This window comes from Pseudopodoces humilis, chromosome 3 (assembly GCF_049639895.1).
Source record: "Pseudopodoces humilis isolate 2021_Gansu_Grassland_sample_001 chromosome 3, ASM4963989v1, whole genome shotgun sequence".
NCBI classification, from domain to species: Eukaryota; Metazoa; Chordata; class Aves; order Passeriformes; family Paridae; genus Pseudopodoces; species Pseudopodoces humilis.
Window position 1 is genome coordinate 44851214 of NC_142202.1, and position 18466 is coordinate 44869679.

Sequence of the window (18466 nt, forward strand, 5' to 3'; positions counted from 1 at the left end):
GAACAGATCGTTCCAAGAGTGCCCTCTGTGGGAGATGAGTGGGCTTAGGAACCCAGAAGAGACAGCACCACCACCACCAAAGATGTGGAAGAAGGACTAGGGTGTCTGTTTTCCCTTAATTCTATTAGTTGGCCTGAAATAACACATTACCTGTGGCAAAGGAGTACTATGAAATAAAGGCACAGAGTTCTTTGCTGGATTGTCCCTCTGGGGAGCAACTGCTTTATACAAGACAGTGAAGGACACCTTCAAAGCCTCTTGCCTGAAGTTGCAAGCTATCAACATGCTAAGGAATATAGAGTATCCAGATTATTTTGATTGGAATGTACTAGTGTTACGAAATACCCATACCTGATTTCTGTAGTATCACAGACTAGTGAAGTAAAGAGTAAAGGAGACACAGGAGTAAAGAGTACTAATATGCTGCCTGCCAAAAGAACAGACAGATTTAATGTAATGAAGCCATGGGACTGAAAGGGCTGTTTGATTACTTACTGTCATGATTGTTCCAGTCTTGGTGCCAACATTCAAATGATGTTGTCTACATTAAGCTGTTATGAGACATTGAACTGTGAAACACAAGAGATTGAAAAACATCAATTAGGATACTTTGATTTTTATAACCACAGCTATTAGATCTTGCCGTACCTATCTCTCTAAAACTGAAGTGCTCTTAGTCAATTTCTGTTCCTCACCGATTGGTACTAGAATACAGTCAGGTATTTAATTTTTTGCTGTTATTCACTCACAGTGGCCACTTCGATTTGTACTTTTTATAAGTTATGTTCGCTAATTATTACGAGTCTTCTCTGGATTCCCCCCGGGGATATTATCCCCAAATACTGCAAGCTGAAATAAATGCAGCAACAAACGTAGCAGCGTACAGGGGACTACAGCTGTGAGTTCCCCTCTCCCGGGGGTGCTGCGGGGGAGCTCTACTGCTCAGCGAGAGTTCTCTTCAGACGGTGCTCCCGGGAGAGCCCCCCAGCTTTGAGTTACGGCCTCGGAACCATCTTTTGCTCGGTGTCGGTTCACGGTTCCGCAGGGCTTTACAACACGGCAGCGCTTCCCCGGGCATCTTCTCCTCACAGCCCGCCGCAGGTCTGCGGCTTCTCCCACGAGGCGCAATTCCCGGGGACGGGCCGGACACCCCGGCACCGCCCCGCCGGCCCGGCTCGCCCAGTCAGAGCGCCCGCCTCGCACCCCTCGGCATTCTGGGAGTTGTAGTCCTGAGCCGGCAAGCCCCTGTGGCGCGCCACCTCGATGAACGGCATTACCCAGAAAGCTCCACGGCGGCCACGCCCCGGGCCGATATGCCCCTGAGGGTGGTGACATGAGCAGAGTGGAAGGCGGGGTGAGCCAATAGCGGGCCAGGGCAGGGCTGTCCCGGGGCTCGCGGCCAATCGGAGAGCTCCGAGAGGCGGGCGGGGCGGGGCGGCGGGTACCGCGCGGCGCAGGGCGGAAGTGCGGCAGGGGAGCGCCCCGGCCGGTGCGGGAGGTGCGGCCCCGCGCGTGTGGGGCCGGGGCTGAGAGCAGCGCCACAGGAGGCTGCTCCGGGAGCGGGGAGCGGGACGGATGTGGGAGCGGCAGGCGGTAGCGCCGGGAGGGAGCCTGGCCTGGAGCCGGGCAGCAAAAAAGCAGCGCAAGGTAGGGGCGTTGTGAGAGCAGCGGCTTGCGCGTGTGTTAAGGGCGTTTCTGGTGTCCCCGCAGGTGTGGAAGCAGCCCGGACTCCAGCTGTCCCGGGATGGCTGCTGGGGTGCCTCCCGATGCGCTGGGTCGGCGGGTCGCCTGTGGCACCGACTATGGGACTGTGCGCTATGTGGGCAGCGTGTCTCGTACTGCAGGTAAGCCCCACAAAAGTAATAATCTTCACGTTTTATGGTTGTTCTCTACTTATGTTCTTCTTAGTTAAAAAAACCTAACACTGTTAAGTAGAACGAAGCAATTTACAGTTTCATTTTTCTTCATTGTTCTTGTGTATATATGGCGACTTCTAATCTGTGTGAGTTGTTGGGTTTTTGAAAGACGTCTGAGTTGTTAAAAGGAGTGTAAGAAGAATTTTATAGTCTTTTCCTTGATCTTTGTGCTGGCATAGTCAGGGAAGGTAAGAGGCAGCAGCAGCAGATCACCAGACCAGGTGTTCTCCCTTTATCCCCAGGATAAAATATTGTATTGGGTTTGTGTGACAAGGCTCTGATAGTGGCAGGGGCTACAGGGGTGGCATCTTTGAGAAGCTCCTAGAAGCTTTCTCCATGTCCAGCAGAGCCGATGTGTTGTTAAAGGACATGGAATAATTCACACGGACATATTTCAATGGTATGACAGGAAAAGAAGAACTTTATTTTTCTGACTTCAGAATTTATAGATTCTTTACAATGACCAGGGATTGGATAATTAAGTTACCACCTTCCCAATCACACTGGTCATGCGAAATGTCCATCAAAAGAAGTTTCTTAGAAGGAATGTGATAAACATCTACAGTTTTACATTACAGTTACTTTCCTAGGAAAGTATCTAAAACTGTGAAAAACAAGATCAGAAGGCTTAGTTTTCAGGGTGACACTGATGCCAGCTGGCTCCATGGCGGACCTGCCACTGGCTAAGTCTGAGCCAGTCAGCAGTGGCAGTTGTACTTCAGTGAGACCATCTTTAAGAAGGGGAAGGAAAAGAGACTCTTTGCACAAAAGTAGCTGTGGCCAGAGAAGAGCTGAGTGAGAATATGTGAGAGGAACAGCCCTGTAGACACAAAGGTCAAGGAGGAAGGAGGGGAAAGAGGCACTTCACACTCCAGAGAGGAGATTCCCTTTTAGACCTACTGAGACAGGCTGTTTCCTGGCAGCCCATGGGGTCAGCAGGGGTTCAGAGATCCACCTGCTACCCATGGAGGAGACACACACAGATGGATGCCTGAAAGGAAGTGGTGACCCTGGGGGCAGCCCACAGCAGACCAGACTCCTGGTAGACCTGAGAACCTGTGGAGAGAAGAGCCCTGCTGGAGTGGGTTTCCTGATAGGTCTCGTGACCCTGTGTGGGACTGATACTGGAGTAGCCTTTTCCTGAAGGACTACACCCCATTGAAAAAAGGGTTCCACACTGGAGTTCCAAAGGAAGTATCCTGTAGCCCATAAGAAGGACTTATGTTGGACCAGTCCACGGAGGACTGTCTCCAAGGGAGGAACCCGCACTGGAGCAGAGGAAGGACTTCCCTCTTTGAGGAGAAAGCAGCAGAAATAAGGTGTGATGAACTGACTGTAATCCCTATTCTCCATCTCCCTGGACCTCTCATGGGGAGGAAGTAGAGCCCAGGAAGGAGGGAGAGCTGAGGTGGGGGTATTTTTAAGATTTTTTTTACTTCTCATTATTCTACTCTGATTTTTGATTGGTAATAAATTCAATTAATTTTCCCAAGTCAAGTCTGTTTTGCCTATGACAGTAATCAGTGGGTGATCTCTCCCCGTCCTAATCTCAACTCATGAGCCTTTTGTTGTATTTTTTCTTCCCTGTTCATCTGAGTGGGGGGAGTGACAGAGTGGCTTTGGGTGGGCACATGGTATCTAGCCTGGGCCAACCCACTATAGATGTTCAAATTTAGGGGAAGATTCCTGATGCTTGGAAGAAGACTAGCCTTGCATACAGTTCTAGAAGAGGCAAGAAGGATGACTAGGAACTGTAGACTCATTAGCCTCCTTTCAGTTTCTGGAAAGATCATATAGCATATGTTTCCTTGGAATCCATTTCCAAGCCTGTGAAGGACAAGATGGTAGTTGGGAATATTTGGTACTTGGAAATTAGAAGTGTTTTGTGTGCTTGGCAAATGTAATTACTTTCTATGACAATATAACTGTGAATGTGGATAAAGGGAGAACAAGTCAATATTCCTTTACTTCAGTAAGTCTTTGAATAATGTGTCCATAAAGAATCTCATTTGGAAGCTGAAGAAATACAAGGTAGGTGAATGGACAGTTAAGTGAGTTGAAAGTTGTCAAGTGAAGAAGTAATTAATGACTTGATATCTGGTAACAAGTGAGTGCTACAAAAGTAAATGCTGGGGTGTGTATTTTTTCATGTATTCATCAGTAGTTTGGGTGATGAACAGTGTTCACCTTCAAATGGCTTCTGTGTTACAAGACAGAATTGCAATCCACATCCAGCTGTATGAACTTTAGGTTTGAACCCAAGAGACTCAAGAAGGATAAATTTCCACATGTAGTACGGACCAGGAAGTGCTAAGGAAATGCTAGTGACTCACAGAGTCTGCTGTCAAGCACTTGGGAGTTAACTTGGATACTGTACCAAATATGAGCCAACAGTGACCTCCAGTAGCAAGCAAAGATATATCTTGTACTGGGTTACCTTAGAGTGAAGCGATGAGCATGGCCTGCAAGTTAAAGGAAGCTGTTATCCCTCTCTGGGGGCAGGGGCTCTTCACAAGGTTACGTTTGGAGTAATGTATCTGGTGTGGACCCATTCCAGTTCAAGAGGCACTTGATAAACAGATAAACTTGAGAGGATCTCAAAGATCTCCTCTCGAGGAGTCTTGGGGGACTGCCAGGGTGGTTAAGGGCACAGACCATACACACGTTGTGAAGAGGTTGACTGATCTGGGCTTGGTTATGAGAGAAAAAGTGACATCCAATGGCTTCCTGCAGCTGTTTGACAGGTGGTTACAAAGATGGCAGAGCCCAATTCTTCTTACAAGTACTAGATCATTTAATAAAGGGTAATGGCCACAGCAGGAAAACCTTTTCCATTACATTCCTACATTACAATGCAGCTCTGGAATATGCTCACCAGACGTGTTGGAATCTTTCTCTCCATGAAAATTTTCAAGGTGTGATTAGGCAACAGATTACCTGACTGACTCATTTCAATGCTGATGATAATCTCCTGCCTTGAGAGAGAAGGTTAGGCTAAGTGAACTGCAGGGGTTCTTTCTGGCCATGATTTCTATGGATATGATGTCATAAATTTGAAAAAGTATCAACCATTTTTTTCAGGAATTTGGCTGGGCGTGGAATGGGATGATCCTCAGAGGGGAAAGCATGATGGCAGCTATGAAGGAATACAATATTTTACGTGCAGGTGAGTTGATTCACAGCATTGGCATGTCATATGTGGTGATGAGATGGTCATGGGAAAAGGCCCTTTGGCAATTTTTAGGGCATACCCTTCTGTTATCAGCTGGTATTAAAATCAGTATTAAAAAGATCATAATTCTGAGTGCTCTGACTAGCTAATCCAGAGAAGTTCTTACATTTATATTTATCCAGTTACAGGTATTAGAGTATAGTAAATACTTAGAAAATACAAGTCATGTTTTCAGAGGTACATTATAAAATAAGACTTTTGGATGTAAGTAGGTTTTAGACCTTTTACTTTAGTTAGGAAATCAGTATTTACTAGTGACCTTCATTAGGTAATTCTGAACTGCAATATTGGTCCATATTAAGTATCTCAAAGATAGCTTATATTTGAATTTAAGGTGACTTGAATATATCTTAAGGGGAAATACCAAGTTCCTGTTAATGATTTGGGTTATATTTGTATCTCTAAGGAATTGTTAAATATATTCATTTGATTTTGTACATGCAAAATATGGTGCAGCTGTGTAGGGTTTTTAAATATTTGCATACATTACTTTTAAGTGCAAAGATTTGAGCACTTAACATGTTTGAAATTGCAGAATGCAGGACTCTAGGATTGATATTAACTGCAGCAAGCTGTTGATTTCTTTGTTAGGACACATGCAACATCTAAAAGTTTGTAAGTTAAATAGTAACTGGGTGAATTCATACAAGAAAGTCATTAATAGCTCTTAAATACTACAGACTGCTAGCTCTGTAAGTTCCTGAGCATGGAAGTGGTGAAGGATGAGAGAACAAAACTTATTCTTCAGAAAAATAAGTACAGAAGAAAACACCCACCTGTGAGGACTGGGTATTTTTTCCCTTGTATCAAAGAATAATAGAACAGGAGGAGGAGGCTAAACACATTTAATAAAAGAAAAAAATTCAACATTGCTGGATTTCTTGTTTCAGCTAAAGTACTGGAATTTATGGTTTTAGAATAGCTATGTCTTTTAAATTAATATATTAGTGGAAGTTGCTTCCTTAATGCTTTGAATTTAATTGAAACAATTTCCAAGTCGAAGCTAGCTATGTTCTGCTGTAGGATTAAAAATATAAATAATTGGCTTACCATTCCAAATCTCTCTGGACAGAGAAAGCAATTGAGCATTTCATGAATGTCTTTCAGAAACTTGACTGCTTTACATTTGTGTATGTATGATATTTCTATACATGTGTATAGACTCTTGTATTTCAGTGGCCATTAGTGTGCTTCCAGGAGATGAGATCTCAGTAATCTTAATTCTTGATGTAAAAATCAATGTTTTGAGTGAAGCTCAATACCCATAACAAATGTATATGTTGTGGTCTTTAAACACGCTCTTTCAATACCTGTTCTTTTACTCTATTTTCCAGTCAGAAGAGGTCCTGCTGGAGTTTAAGGGAATACATAGTTCCAGCAGTCCACCTAGACACACAGACAGAATTTCCTGTGTGCAGACACATTTGTAGTTCTTGTACTGACTGTGAAAATGTAGGCAAACTTCAGTAAAATATAGTTACCTTATTTTAGCAAAAGGATGCTAAAAAAACAAAACCCTTCCACAACTTAAAACATCACCTCTTTACTACTACTGATTAGTAGGAGGGAATAATGTTTCTTTGTAGATTAATATACACATCTGAAAAAAAAACCAAACATATTTTTCCCCTTACACCTTATCATGAGTATCCTTTGCCTACTTTGCTCACTCCTTGAATTCTGATAAGCAGAAGCAGCTGATCAAGTAGCTTGTACTGTAAACAAATGCAGTGAAAGGATATTTTGAAATTGTTTGTAAGGCAATTTTGAAAATATCTGCTTTAAAAAATACATCTTTCAGACTGACATTTGAAAAGAAGATCGCAAAAGGAAAATAAAACTGATTTTGAGATTCTCATTATCAGAGAATCTTCTTTCTAGTCCTTACTCAAACCAGTAGGTCTGCTTAGAGCTCTGTGTCATCTCTGTAGTAGTTTTTTTGAAAATATGACCTAAACATTTATGTTTCATGGCAGTATGTTTATCTGGGTCATATATTATGTGGTGATAATTGAACTTCTCGAGAATATGAATACCAAGGAACAAAACAGCCATACTTCAAATTATGCTGACATCATCAGCATGTTCATCAACCCTGTATTAGCTAGAAATGGCAATGCACAATCTAGTGGTGTTTTTTTTCCTGATAGTAGGACCTTATTTCTTAATAACTGAGCTTAATAACTTTAACTATCAATTGCAGTAGTGTATAATGTAATTGAATTATGTTCTGCAGTCCTTCAAGAGAAATGAGGAGAAATCAAGCCATAAAACAAAGTTCAAATTTGTATACATCTTTTGAAACATGAGTGTGCTTTTCAATAGGTTCTTGTCCCACAGACCCACTCACACACTTGTATGCCTGTGTTCCCCTGGGGAATGTGGGTTACAAGCACACCCTTCTCCCCTGGTCGTCCTATACTTGTTGCATGATGGCATTCAAGATGATCTGCTCTGTGAAAGATCTGTTTATATTAAATTAGGCTATTTTTTCTTCAAGGGTGACAGCTTGACCTCCAGGAATATCTACCTAGAGCACAAACAAACTCTTTAAATACAGGAAAAAATTATCATTTTAATGTCCATGAAGAAAAAAATATTTTGCAAAGGCAGAAAGCATTCCTAGTGTTCCTGAGAAGGTTTCAGTTAAGAAGTTTTGTCCATCAGAAAAGAAGTTTTGTTCATCAGAAACTTGTGCTCTTTGCTGCCAATAGAACTGTGTTGAAACAAAAGGTTGTCCCTAACCACTGCTAAAACATGTCCTGTGCACCAGCAGAACCCCAAGATAGCATCTAAAACTGCAGATATCTGTCTGTCTTCTTTTTTAAAAGCTCAGAGTCAAGTTTCATGTCTGTTTAACTAAGGTAAACGTTCAAGAACTTGAAGTACTTGGTCATGTTTGTAAAGCTTCTGCTGTTCAGTCAGGACTTTGATATACCAGGGCAGGTTAGTGTTAGGTGTCATTCATAAGCATAGTTTGGTGCCATGGCCAGTCCTAAAACTTGAAGGATTTTCTTCACTGCAGTGTATAGATTCTTCTAATAGTAGTTTTGTTTGTTGAACACCTTCCCCTAGATGGAAGAGATCTGTTCAGTGCCTGTGTAGAAAAGACATGCATGGATTCAAACAGCTCCACTTTGTTACACCTTATGAGCCTTGCAGTGCATTTGCTGCAGTCATGATGGTAATTGCCTGGGGTTGAGCATTGCAAACAGACAGTACTGGGCAAAGAAGCCCTTTGATCTGTGTTTACTGCCTAGGCTGATAAAGCTGACATCTCTTTCTGTGGCTCAGAAGCTTCTGCACTCAGACAGCTCAAGTGTGTAGCTGTTATGATTTATGTACTCCTGCATTATTCTTCAGTACTGAGAAGTGTATGTGTGATATTTCCCTAGCATATGAAGAGCCATCATGTACCTGTAATGATGAGCAGTGCCATGACTTTGTTTTACATTAGCAAAGAATTATGCCAAATTCCCTCCTTATTCAGTGAAAGCTGACAGCTAATCTAAATTTTAATGAATATCCTTGAAGTGCCCTAGGCATGCCAGCAGATGGGTTGTGTGCTTCAGGCTACTGAATCATGAATAGGAAGTGTCCTGCAAGATGACTTCTGAGATTGGGGTCAACCTCTCTATTTCAAAAGTCAGTAGGAAGTGTCAGTATTAACTAGAGCCAACTGCTTGCCAGAGCCCGCTTGAGCATATTCCACATTTTCTGCTTAAGAAAATTGGGCCAAATCTTTTACCACTCTATTTCCACACAGTGTTTTGTTCTGGCTGCAAGACAGTTTGCATACATGAGAACAAAATCCCTGTTCTCAGACTTCTGAGTGTTCACCTTAAGTCAGACTGATCATAAATTCTTCCATCTCATAATATGCATGCTGGATGGCTCTTTGGATTAGGATTTATCTGTTTAGTTCCCAGTTATGGAGACTGATGGTTAATAGGTGTGGTTTTGTCTTAGTCCAGGTGCTGTACATTATTTGTTTGATATGTACATACAACTTGTACAGTTCATATGTCCTAGTGTGAAATTTAGTATAGGAAGTGTGTTTTAGGGAAAATGAGTTACAGACATCTCTCCTTGAATGCACAATAATTTTGCCTGAAAATTGGTTCCTATTGCAGTTTCCTTTTGTGTCCTTTGTGACAGTTCCTAAAAATGTAGATCAAATAAATAGACTGGAACTGAAAAAGAAGCTTAGGCTGTGGAATGGATTTAAATATACATTATGTGACTTACAATAACGTGCAGAGTAATGGGAAGTGATAGCAACAGGAGAGAGAAAACCTATGATCTTGTGATCAGGACAAAAAGAGAAGGGTCTTGAGAGATTAAAGGGTCTTGAGATCTAAAATTTTCATGTAGCTTTAAATGACAGGCAACAGGATGGCTGGGTTACTCTACTTTTTTAATTTTTTTTCTTCCTAAAGATAAACTGGTTCCTCTACAGAAAAGGAGGAAGGAGATGCCAATAGAAGTGGTGACCAGAGAGGACAGAAATGGGCTTAAGAATGGATATGGTGATGGGGAGACCCAAAGGTCTTGGCTATGACAGGGATAAATGGCATGACAGGACAAATGTCAGGTTCTGGATTAGCTTTGGTGAGAGAGTTGAGGAGAGCAGAACTGTTTAGCGTAGACGGATGGTGATGACAAAATCATGGTGATAGGAAATTGGACAGTTGTTGTCAGAATAAACTTACAGCAGGACCTAGTGTGAATTACAGATAGAAAGGAGTACAAGGACTTTTTCCAGAGCCCCAAGCAGAATCCTATACTATCTGCCATCTGTGAAGCTGTTTGACTTAATTAAATGCAGAAGTGATATATTTGCAGGCAAGAGATGTTCTAGTCCAGGTCATAAAAAGGTAATTTACTGTTTTAAGAAGAGGTATTAAGAAATAATCACATAATTTTTACGTTTGAGGAAGTTCAATATTTAAATCAGTCAAGTGTTTGCAAGCTATGAAGAATTTCAAAGGAATGGAAGAAATTACTTAAGAGGTTACTGGGTTAAAAATGTATTGAAATGCTTATCAAATATGAAAAGTTCATACCAGATTTACATTCTTTAGGAATTTGCCTTTCTGCTTCTTTTGTAATCACTGCACTCTAAACTTAGTCATTACAAAACTAGACTTAAAATACTTTAAAAGTAAATCATATTGAGTTTCTATCCAAGTAATTTTTTAGGATATGAGAGTAGAAATGTTAAGGAATGAACTTGGCACAGGAAATTTCCAGCACTTATTTTTTAACAAAAATGTGAATACATGGTGTCCAAACTATTCCATCTATTTGTAATAGGTTCAGAGGATTTGGGGCCTTTAATTACTGGTTTTTCCTATGAGAATTTTGAACTTTGTAGCATTGGTGGTTTATACTATGGTTTGTTAATTAGACACTTGATACTTACATACTGTTTGGAGAAGTTTTATTTAGGTAAGTGATGTCTACCTCCTGGGCACTTTCCTACCAAAGTCTGTTGTCTTCTCAGATGGCAGACAGATATTCACGGCTACCAATTTTCTTCCTCATGCTTTCTGGCTGATGCTCCTATCAGATCTCCATCTGCCCTGTGATACCATTCCCATAACTTGTCTCTGCGAGTTCTTCTCTGATACTGTGTATCCTCACTAACTTTGATAGAAAATGTCAAAGCAATTGCATGGCAAGTAATGGGCATGCAACAAAGTTTTTTCAGTGCTCAAGAAAAAACAAGAAACTTCATAGGATTGTGTTGAACATACATTATTAGTTGGATATTTCTGTTGAATATTCATAATCGTTACCACATTGGTATCAAGACTTTTGAAAGTTTGTTTTTGTGTAAGAGTTCTGAGTGCTACAATTTGTATGTTGTATTATTTGTGTGATAGAATTACTAGTTAATTATGCAAGCCAAATACAATGTAGCAATCACTATCTGAGTATTTCTGAGGCTTTGGTAAAACTCCAGGCACATTTAATTGTATTATTTAGGTAACTTTGTGTCTATCTGTAGATAGAAACTTCTTTTTCTGGAGAACCTGAGTTCATAATGAGTTTGGAAATAACAGAGCAGTTATTTTTAATAGTGGCATTGACACCGTAGTTTTGATGTGTAAGTACATTTTGGGGAGCCTCAGTGCTCCAGTTCTCATGGTATCTCACTATGTGAACTTCTGTCAAGAACTATCAAAGATACTTTGAAAGTCCCTGGCTTGCTGGGAACAGTGATGTTTACGATTAGCCTGTAGCATTGCCTTTTGACTGCTTTGGTTCTCAGAACATTTGTTTAAAGTAGTAATTAATTAGTCAGTCATTGTTACGATAATTTTTTGTATTTCATCTTTTCCTGGCTGCTCTATTCTAGGCATCCTAAAGGAGGATCATTCATCCGGCCAAACAAGGCAAATTTTGGAGTAGATTTTCTTACTGCAGTAAAGGATCGGTACGGATTGAACGATCAGCAAGATGTGCAGTATGGGACAGGGGATACAGTAGTATTTGGAAGGAAGACTGTGGAATTTGTTGGCATGGATTCTGTTGCAGAACAGCAAAGGCAAGTGTAATATATGAAAATCTAAGATATATTATTAATGATTGATGAGTCAAGTAGTATTTCAACTGTAAGGAAGTGACTTAATGCATATTAAATTGTTATGTGTCTAAATGCAAGCCAGACTGCACAATGGTGGAAGAAAGACAAGAAATCTCCCAATTGTGGATTCATAATTTACAGGTTTTACAAATAGGAATTTGTAAATCCCCCCACACAGGGATTGTGTGATGTTTGAGTGCTAACAATCCTCATTCTGGTTTCATAAAGTAGCAGATGATGTTATCTGGTGAGAAATGAGAGAGAAATTATCATGATATTGACAGTCATCATACATATGCATGGTCTTTTTAAAATAGATGTTTTCTTAATATTGTACAGTGTTTTTTAGTCTTCGTTTACTTATATCACAAATGACTTTGTAACCAAGAGAGGGAAGGCAGAAAGTCACTGTACTGCTAGTGAAGAAGTTTTTCCATCAGTTCATGTACCTGGAAGGGTAAGAAAGGAAGTAACATAATGATGTGTAATAAATTGCAGTTCTAATGGCGTCCAGCAGTAGAGACGTGTTAGTTCAGTAGGTGGCAGTCTCTTTCTGAGCTGATATTCCACAACTATTCTCCTTGTCTCCCAGAACATACTAAGCAGTCAAAAATACTTTCAATAAGTGATACAAAGAATGCCCAAATAACTCTGAACCTCTCGCAAAACATGTTGCAAGAAAACTTTTAAACTTGGAATCTCTAATTAAATTCCAGTTTGCACAGCTATATTTAATCTGCTTTACCACTCTTTATTTCTTTATTTATTTTTTGAATGAGGTTTTCTTGGGGGGTGTGGGAACCATGGTTCAACCAGACTTATTTTGTAGTAGTGATGTAAAGGCAAAAAATAGAGATGTGTCTGTTTCCCAGTGCGAATGACAGTGCAGGGTAGTAATCTGCACATTGCCAATTCCAAAGGAGAGATACGCAGGAAAAGGATGTTATGTAGTTGTAAAAACCAGGCATTTATGTAACATACCTATTTCTGTTTGAAGATTACCTAACAGAATGTTCTTTCTCGTGTAGACAACTGAACAAACTGGTGGATATCTCAGTGCGTGAGTGTGCAGTGAGCCATGCTGGTCAGGAAGAGGAAATCAGCAGAGCGTGTGCCAGTATCCTTTTTTTGCTATATTGCATGTTGCCACAAATAAAGTACATACTTTAGCATTCCAAGTGCTTATGTCAATGAATGATACTTGTATCCTTTTATTAAAAAAAAAATAAAAATTAAAACTGAAGTTTATATTTACAAGTTTAATGCAATGTTAAAAAGTTAAAAAGCCAGACGCCTACAATTTTTGAGAGCAAATGCAAATTTTATATAAAAATAGAAGTATAGTCATAGGTTGTTACTGTGACTGCAGTTTCAGAAGTCTCCAGTAATGGTGTTCTAGAAAGTTCCCTAGACTACATAAGCCTATAAAAGTAGAAGTGATATGTTCTGTAGGCACCAGTGGTTTCCAATATATAACAAATAATGTATTTAGTATACTGCATGTAGTGGCAGCATTACAAAACTATAAAGCAGTTATTTGTTAATTTATAAGGACTTAGAAGAGATAAGAGTTCCTGTCAGTATAGAAATGAATCCATTAGAGAATTTGTATAGTTAAGCTCTTTTTATAAAACTATAAGCCATTTCCATATCACAAATCAAAATAAAATTTGCTGTAACTGAGCAGTAACATCCCTTAGTGTAATCTATTTCTCTTTGATTCAAAACAAAACCCTAATTCTAATTCTGAAAAAAAGGAAGTTCCGTTTTGAGATAAGTTTATTTTTCTTAACAAGAAATTAAAGATATGAGGCACATAAACCTATCAAAAAATCTGATATCATCTTGGGAGACAGTAACAGCAATTGCTTCTCAAGTTCAAAATCTGGAAACTCTTAATGTCAGGTATAAATATTCATAATTTGGTTTCTCTTCCTTTGGGGTAGGAACAAAAACCAAGAGGTTCAGAATTCAGCTTTGTAAATGTAACTGGATACAACAAGACTCATTCTAACGGGAGGTTTTTAAATACTTTTTTGTTGTTGTTTTCTAAATCTTGTTCTTAAGCAACTGCTTAAGTTGTGGGTTACAGTGTGGGCTGTATTTTTCTAACATCTGTATTCAAGAAAAGACTAGAATCCTAGGAGTTCAGCTTCTGTGTAAAACTAAGTTCTGGAGAAGATTTTTCTTCAAAGTTTTAAGACTTGATATTTGTTTTTTATTATTTTTGATACATTCTGGCTGTTCAGGCAGGTCTGCATTTAGGACTCCATTTTTGTTTAACCAACTGTGTCTTGACACTAAACTTAATTGTCCATAATGCTTTAACCAAACCTTAATTATCCCAAACCTTAGTCTATTTCTGTCCTAAAATGATGCTGATAAGAAACTGGTAAGACCACGGTGACAGATCTAGGAGAAAATTTCTTGTACAATGATGACATTGGAAAAGGAGGGAGGATGTTGTTAAATAAAGCTGCAATTCCATTGAAACAAGAAAATTCATAAAATAATTTTAAAATAAAGAACATTTCTAGTAAAAAGCTATACAGTGTAATTGGCACATGCCACAATAATTTTCTGGTGTGAAATAACACAATGGATTAGGTAAAAGCCTAAATCACCATCACTTATCATTAATATGACAAAAATGTATTTTAAAAATAGTTGTAGGTGTTCCATTGGCTTCAATTATTTTGCACTGAGCAGCTGTTTGCAACCTGGGTGCTATTTTAAAATCTAACTTTGCCTAGAGCATATAATGATTCATGTTTATCAGCGTGAATGAGAGTGCAGAGAATTTATTTTAATTCACCCAGAATCATTTTTTCATTGTTGAGAAGTGTACTCTAGACTGAAGGGTTTTCAGAAGTTATTTGTGAAAAAAAAGGAAAACAAAATGAGATTGATGCTGGAATCTCATGCTTACTACTACCAACTGACATAGTCTGAATCAGTTTTTTATTGTTTTGACCTTCTGTTTGCTTTAAAAAAGAAGGAAGGTAAATCTGTCACTGTTTTGGTTTTCTTTGTGCGTGGAATGTTGGAAGACAAATAAAAGTGATTAACCATCCACCAGCTCTTTATGTGGAAATTTTACCCAAAAGTATGTAACTATGAACTACACCGAGATTTTTATGAGACTATAGAGGTAGATTTGGCCTTACAAAAGAAATAAAAACTTCTTTTTCAGGGTGAATAATGAAAACTTATTTGAAGACTGCAGATTTGAGAATCTTTATCTTTTCTTCTTTGTAGTGATCCTTAACTATTGAGAGTTGATTTTACATACTTTTGTTTTACTGGGGTCTGGATAGTCATGTAGGCTCTTCATTTTCAGTCAACATTAAGGAATTTAATCCCAAGCTCTGGCTTTGTTTCATTTAATATTAATGAAAATAATTCTTTTCATGTTCAAAACTTAGTGAAAGAGAAAGAGGCCACAGATGAATAAATATGCATTTTTGAATAAATATGCATTCCTGAAGCAGGAAAGTAAATTAGGAAAGAGTATGTTTGAATATAACTAGAAATATATTTTATTATATTTTAAAATATGTGACATCTTGGCAGTGATTTTAATTTTTGCAGGGTGTAAATTTCTTTTTCTTTAATGTGTAACTCCAAACTAATGACTTAAATAAATGTGATTATTCATTATTCAAACAATTATTCTTTTTATGCAGTGAAAACAAAATGAGATTTCCATCTACATCAACTTTTACATCCAGTGGCTTTTCAAACTTAAAGATACTGGCACTTAATCAAACTGAAATAACATGGACTGAGGTAATAGCCTTTCCTGATTTTTTTTAAAATTTAATATCATTAGGTTTCTGAGGCAAGGAAAGCACAATAAACATTTGTGCACTGTATTGTTCTACTGAAATCAAATCATCCTTAGAAAAGGTGCTGTGGGGTAACTGTGTTACATATTAACTAATGTACTTCCTACATAATGAAGGAAGTAATATTGGCATAGGACTCTAATAAGAAACATTTTACTTCATCTACATCTGTAAATTGCCAAATCAAAATAAAGCAGTTGGAATAAATAAAGCAGTTTCATGTCCCAAAGTTTAAGTGATAGCTTTTTGGTTCCTGGTAGCTGTTGAAGATACACCTGTACTTCTCTGCATGCAACAGAACAAATGCAAATGGAAAGAAAATATTTCCTTATGATGAGAAATTCTTGTTTTGGCATCACTTTGCATCAGCAGGAAATTGGATTCATATCTTTGCCCATACTGATGGTTCTTGAACCACATGATGCCTTGTTATTGGCAGCACAGAGCAGAGGAGAAACAAAGCTCTGACTTGTTTCAGGCACTGAAATGTGTGACATTTAAATTGCTCTCTCCTGGTATGACATCTTATTAGGAATGAAGTCCCATTGTCAACTATAGTTAGCAGTGGGCCTTTTTTCAGAGATGGGGCTTAGGAAGTGCATCTCAGTGTCACGTTACTTATAATGGCTTCTAAATTCCAAACTGTTATTTGGATTTCTCAGGGTCAGATTTTGTAGTACTGCATTGTAAAATTACATGACTTTTCAGATTTTGGCTTCTAGCTGCTATCCGGTAAAGGAGCATTTAGCAAAACTGGGGCTTGAGTAGAAAGAAGCTTCTTCATTCTCTTCTCTTGCAGCAGGACTAGAGGATGGTCACTGCTGTGTTTTTGTTTAATGTCCATTCACTGTGCTCTTAAAACTGCCTGTGGGATTTATGGTAGGACAGTTGATAATCCTTCTGTAGGAGCAGCAATATGAATGGTGAAGGGAATGGAAGAATTAAGTGGCTACAAACATTTCAAATGCCATCCAGTCCTCATCAGACTAAATCTGTGGTGTTTAAAATGTTGGCACCTGCCAGCAGCTGTCCTTCATTCCTCCACGGGGTGACTGAAAGGCTGGTTGGAGCCATGGCTGCAGGCAGATTAGAGTTCTTCAGGGCTAACTAAATTGCAGTGAGAAAGCCTCAGCTTAGTCAGAGCAATTTAAAATTATGCAGCTTTTGTATTTTTTTTTTTTTTAACTGCTTTAGTTAATGATTTGTCATTGGCCATAAAGACATCTTTTGGCTCCAAAATCTGCTTTATAAATTTGTTCCAATTCATTCTCTGTAAGTAGGGAGACATAAGCCTGTGCTTGAAAGTGATGTTCCAGGGCAGCCAAACAAAAGGGAAAACTAAAGGCATGTACCTGACATCAGTACTCTGTGAATAAACCACTTGAAAATGTCACTGCTTAAGCTCTGAGGGGAGTTACTTGAAGTCAACTTTTAAATAGAAAATAATAATGAATATAATCCAAGCAAATAAGAAATACATTTAAATTGTCAATGGGGATATAAGCAAAAGTCTTAGGAGTGTTTTGATTAAAATTAAGACAGTTTAATGGTGAACAGCATTCCAAAATTACTTGCTGTTATATGTAAGACTATATGGCATTGAGACAGTTACACTTGTAATTTTTTTTTAGTTTGTACCTCTGTTTTGAAGTATTTTTCATAGGAGAGGGACATGCTTAACTGTTACGCAATAATACATAGCTCCACATTCACATGCCTTGAGCATCAGTTTTCAAAAAGAATTCTTTCATTAGTATATGATTTGCATATATCTAAATACTTCTGAGATTATTATTATATCAGTAAAAGAGCTTATTACTGTAGAATTGTTGATTGATTGTTCAAAATATAACATATAACTTTCAAAGGGGAAAAGTGTCCTATAAAATAACTTAGTTAGCAGCCATTGACGTAGAAATTGAATTAATACATTTGAGTGTAATGAATTCATATTTATGGCTCCAAACCCTTTCTTTCTTATTCAGCATTTAAATCATAACGTTATATTTGTGATTCTGTTTTCAAACTAAGATTTTATATACATAATACAATCTACTATTATACAGGGTAAAAGAAAAATCTGAGTTAGAACAGAAGTGCAGGATCATGCCTCTGACACTAGCAAATAGAAGCAGGTAGTTGGGAAAAATTCTAGGCAAAGGATAAGCACATGGTAAGAGCTTCTCAGAAAGTAATCTGGAATTGTGTGGCTTTGTAAGCTCAAGTCTATATACCTCTAATTAACATTTGTGCATTTGTTGTTTCATGACTTAGATATCTAACTGTGTTAAGAACCCATTTGAAAATTTTGTTATACCTATAATTTAACATCAATTTAACCTTTTTTGGGTTCTGATATTGCTGCCTGATAATTTCATTTAGTAAGTCCCAATGTGTTAATGTGAAAGTAACTGAGAACAGCTATTCTCTGCTTCGTGGCTTTAATTGTTTAGCTTCTTTGTGCCTTTCCCAATTATATTGTTTGCTTCCTGGGATAAACAGACTAAAGATACAGGAACATCGTGGACTTACATGGTGACAATTGTTTCTTGTTGTCATCTTTATTTCTTTTGCAATAGCTCTTGCATTTCCATTCTTCTGGTTTTGAGCATCAGTGGCTCTCCTCTGGGGGTTTGTTACCTCCCCATCAGCTATCCAAATGAGGCCCCAGTCTTTCCTGAGGGTTAATTCAGTGTCAGGTCTGTGAACTTCTGTTTCTAAGGAAACTGTTTTAAGAAGTAGCTGGAAATTTGGCAATTTGAGTTTCTTGGAATTGTGCTGTGACTATCATTTGGCAATTTTCTAGTCATTTGGGCAGCCTATTGAAAAATCTTCAGATACTTCAGGTTTGTGCAGTTTTTTTAATCCGTCCATCCAT

The 18466-nt window shown here is 38.6% G+C and overlaps 1 protein-coding gene across 7 annotated transcripts in view; it reads left to right on the forward strand.

The window, feature by feature from the left end:
• The window catches only part of TBCE (tubulin folding cofactor E), a 49981-nt gene that overhangs the window by 23429 nt on the left and 8086 nt on the right, over positions 1 to 18466 (forward strand). For 4 of the 7 annotated variants that reach the window (XM_005518527.3, XM_088053224.1, XM_088053223.1 and 1 more), the window contains exons 2-7: positions 1711 to 1844; positions 4998 to 5082; positions 11513 to 11701; positions 12769 to 12857; positions 13546 to 13645; positions 15427 to 15529. In XM_005518527.3, the coding sequence (XP_005518584.1) occupies positions 1745 to 1844; positions 4998 to 5082; positions 11513 to 11701; positions 12769 to 12857; positions 13546 to 13645; positions 15427 to 15529 (666 nt within the window). In that variant the 5' untranslated portion in view covers positions 1711 to 1744. Of the gene's footprint in view, positions 1 to 1337; positions 1355 to 1443; positions 1499 to 1710; positions 1845 to 4997; positions 5083 to 11512; positions 11702 to 12768; positions 12858 to 13545; positions 13646 to 15426; positions 15530 to 18466 lie in introns of those variants that run through there. The other 3 variants (XM_014263418.2, XM_014263415.2, XM_088053225.1) reach the window with 3 other exon arrangements.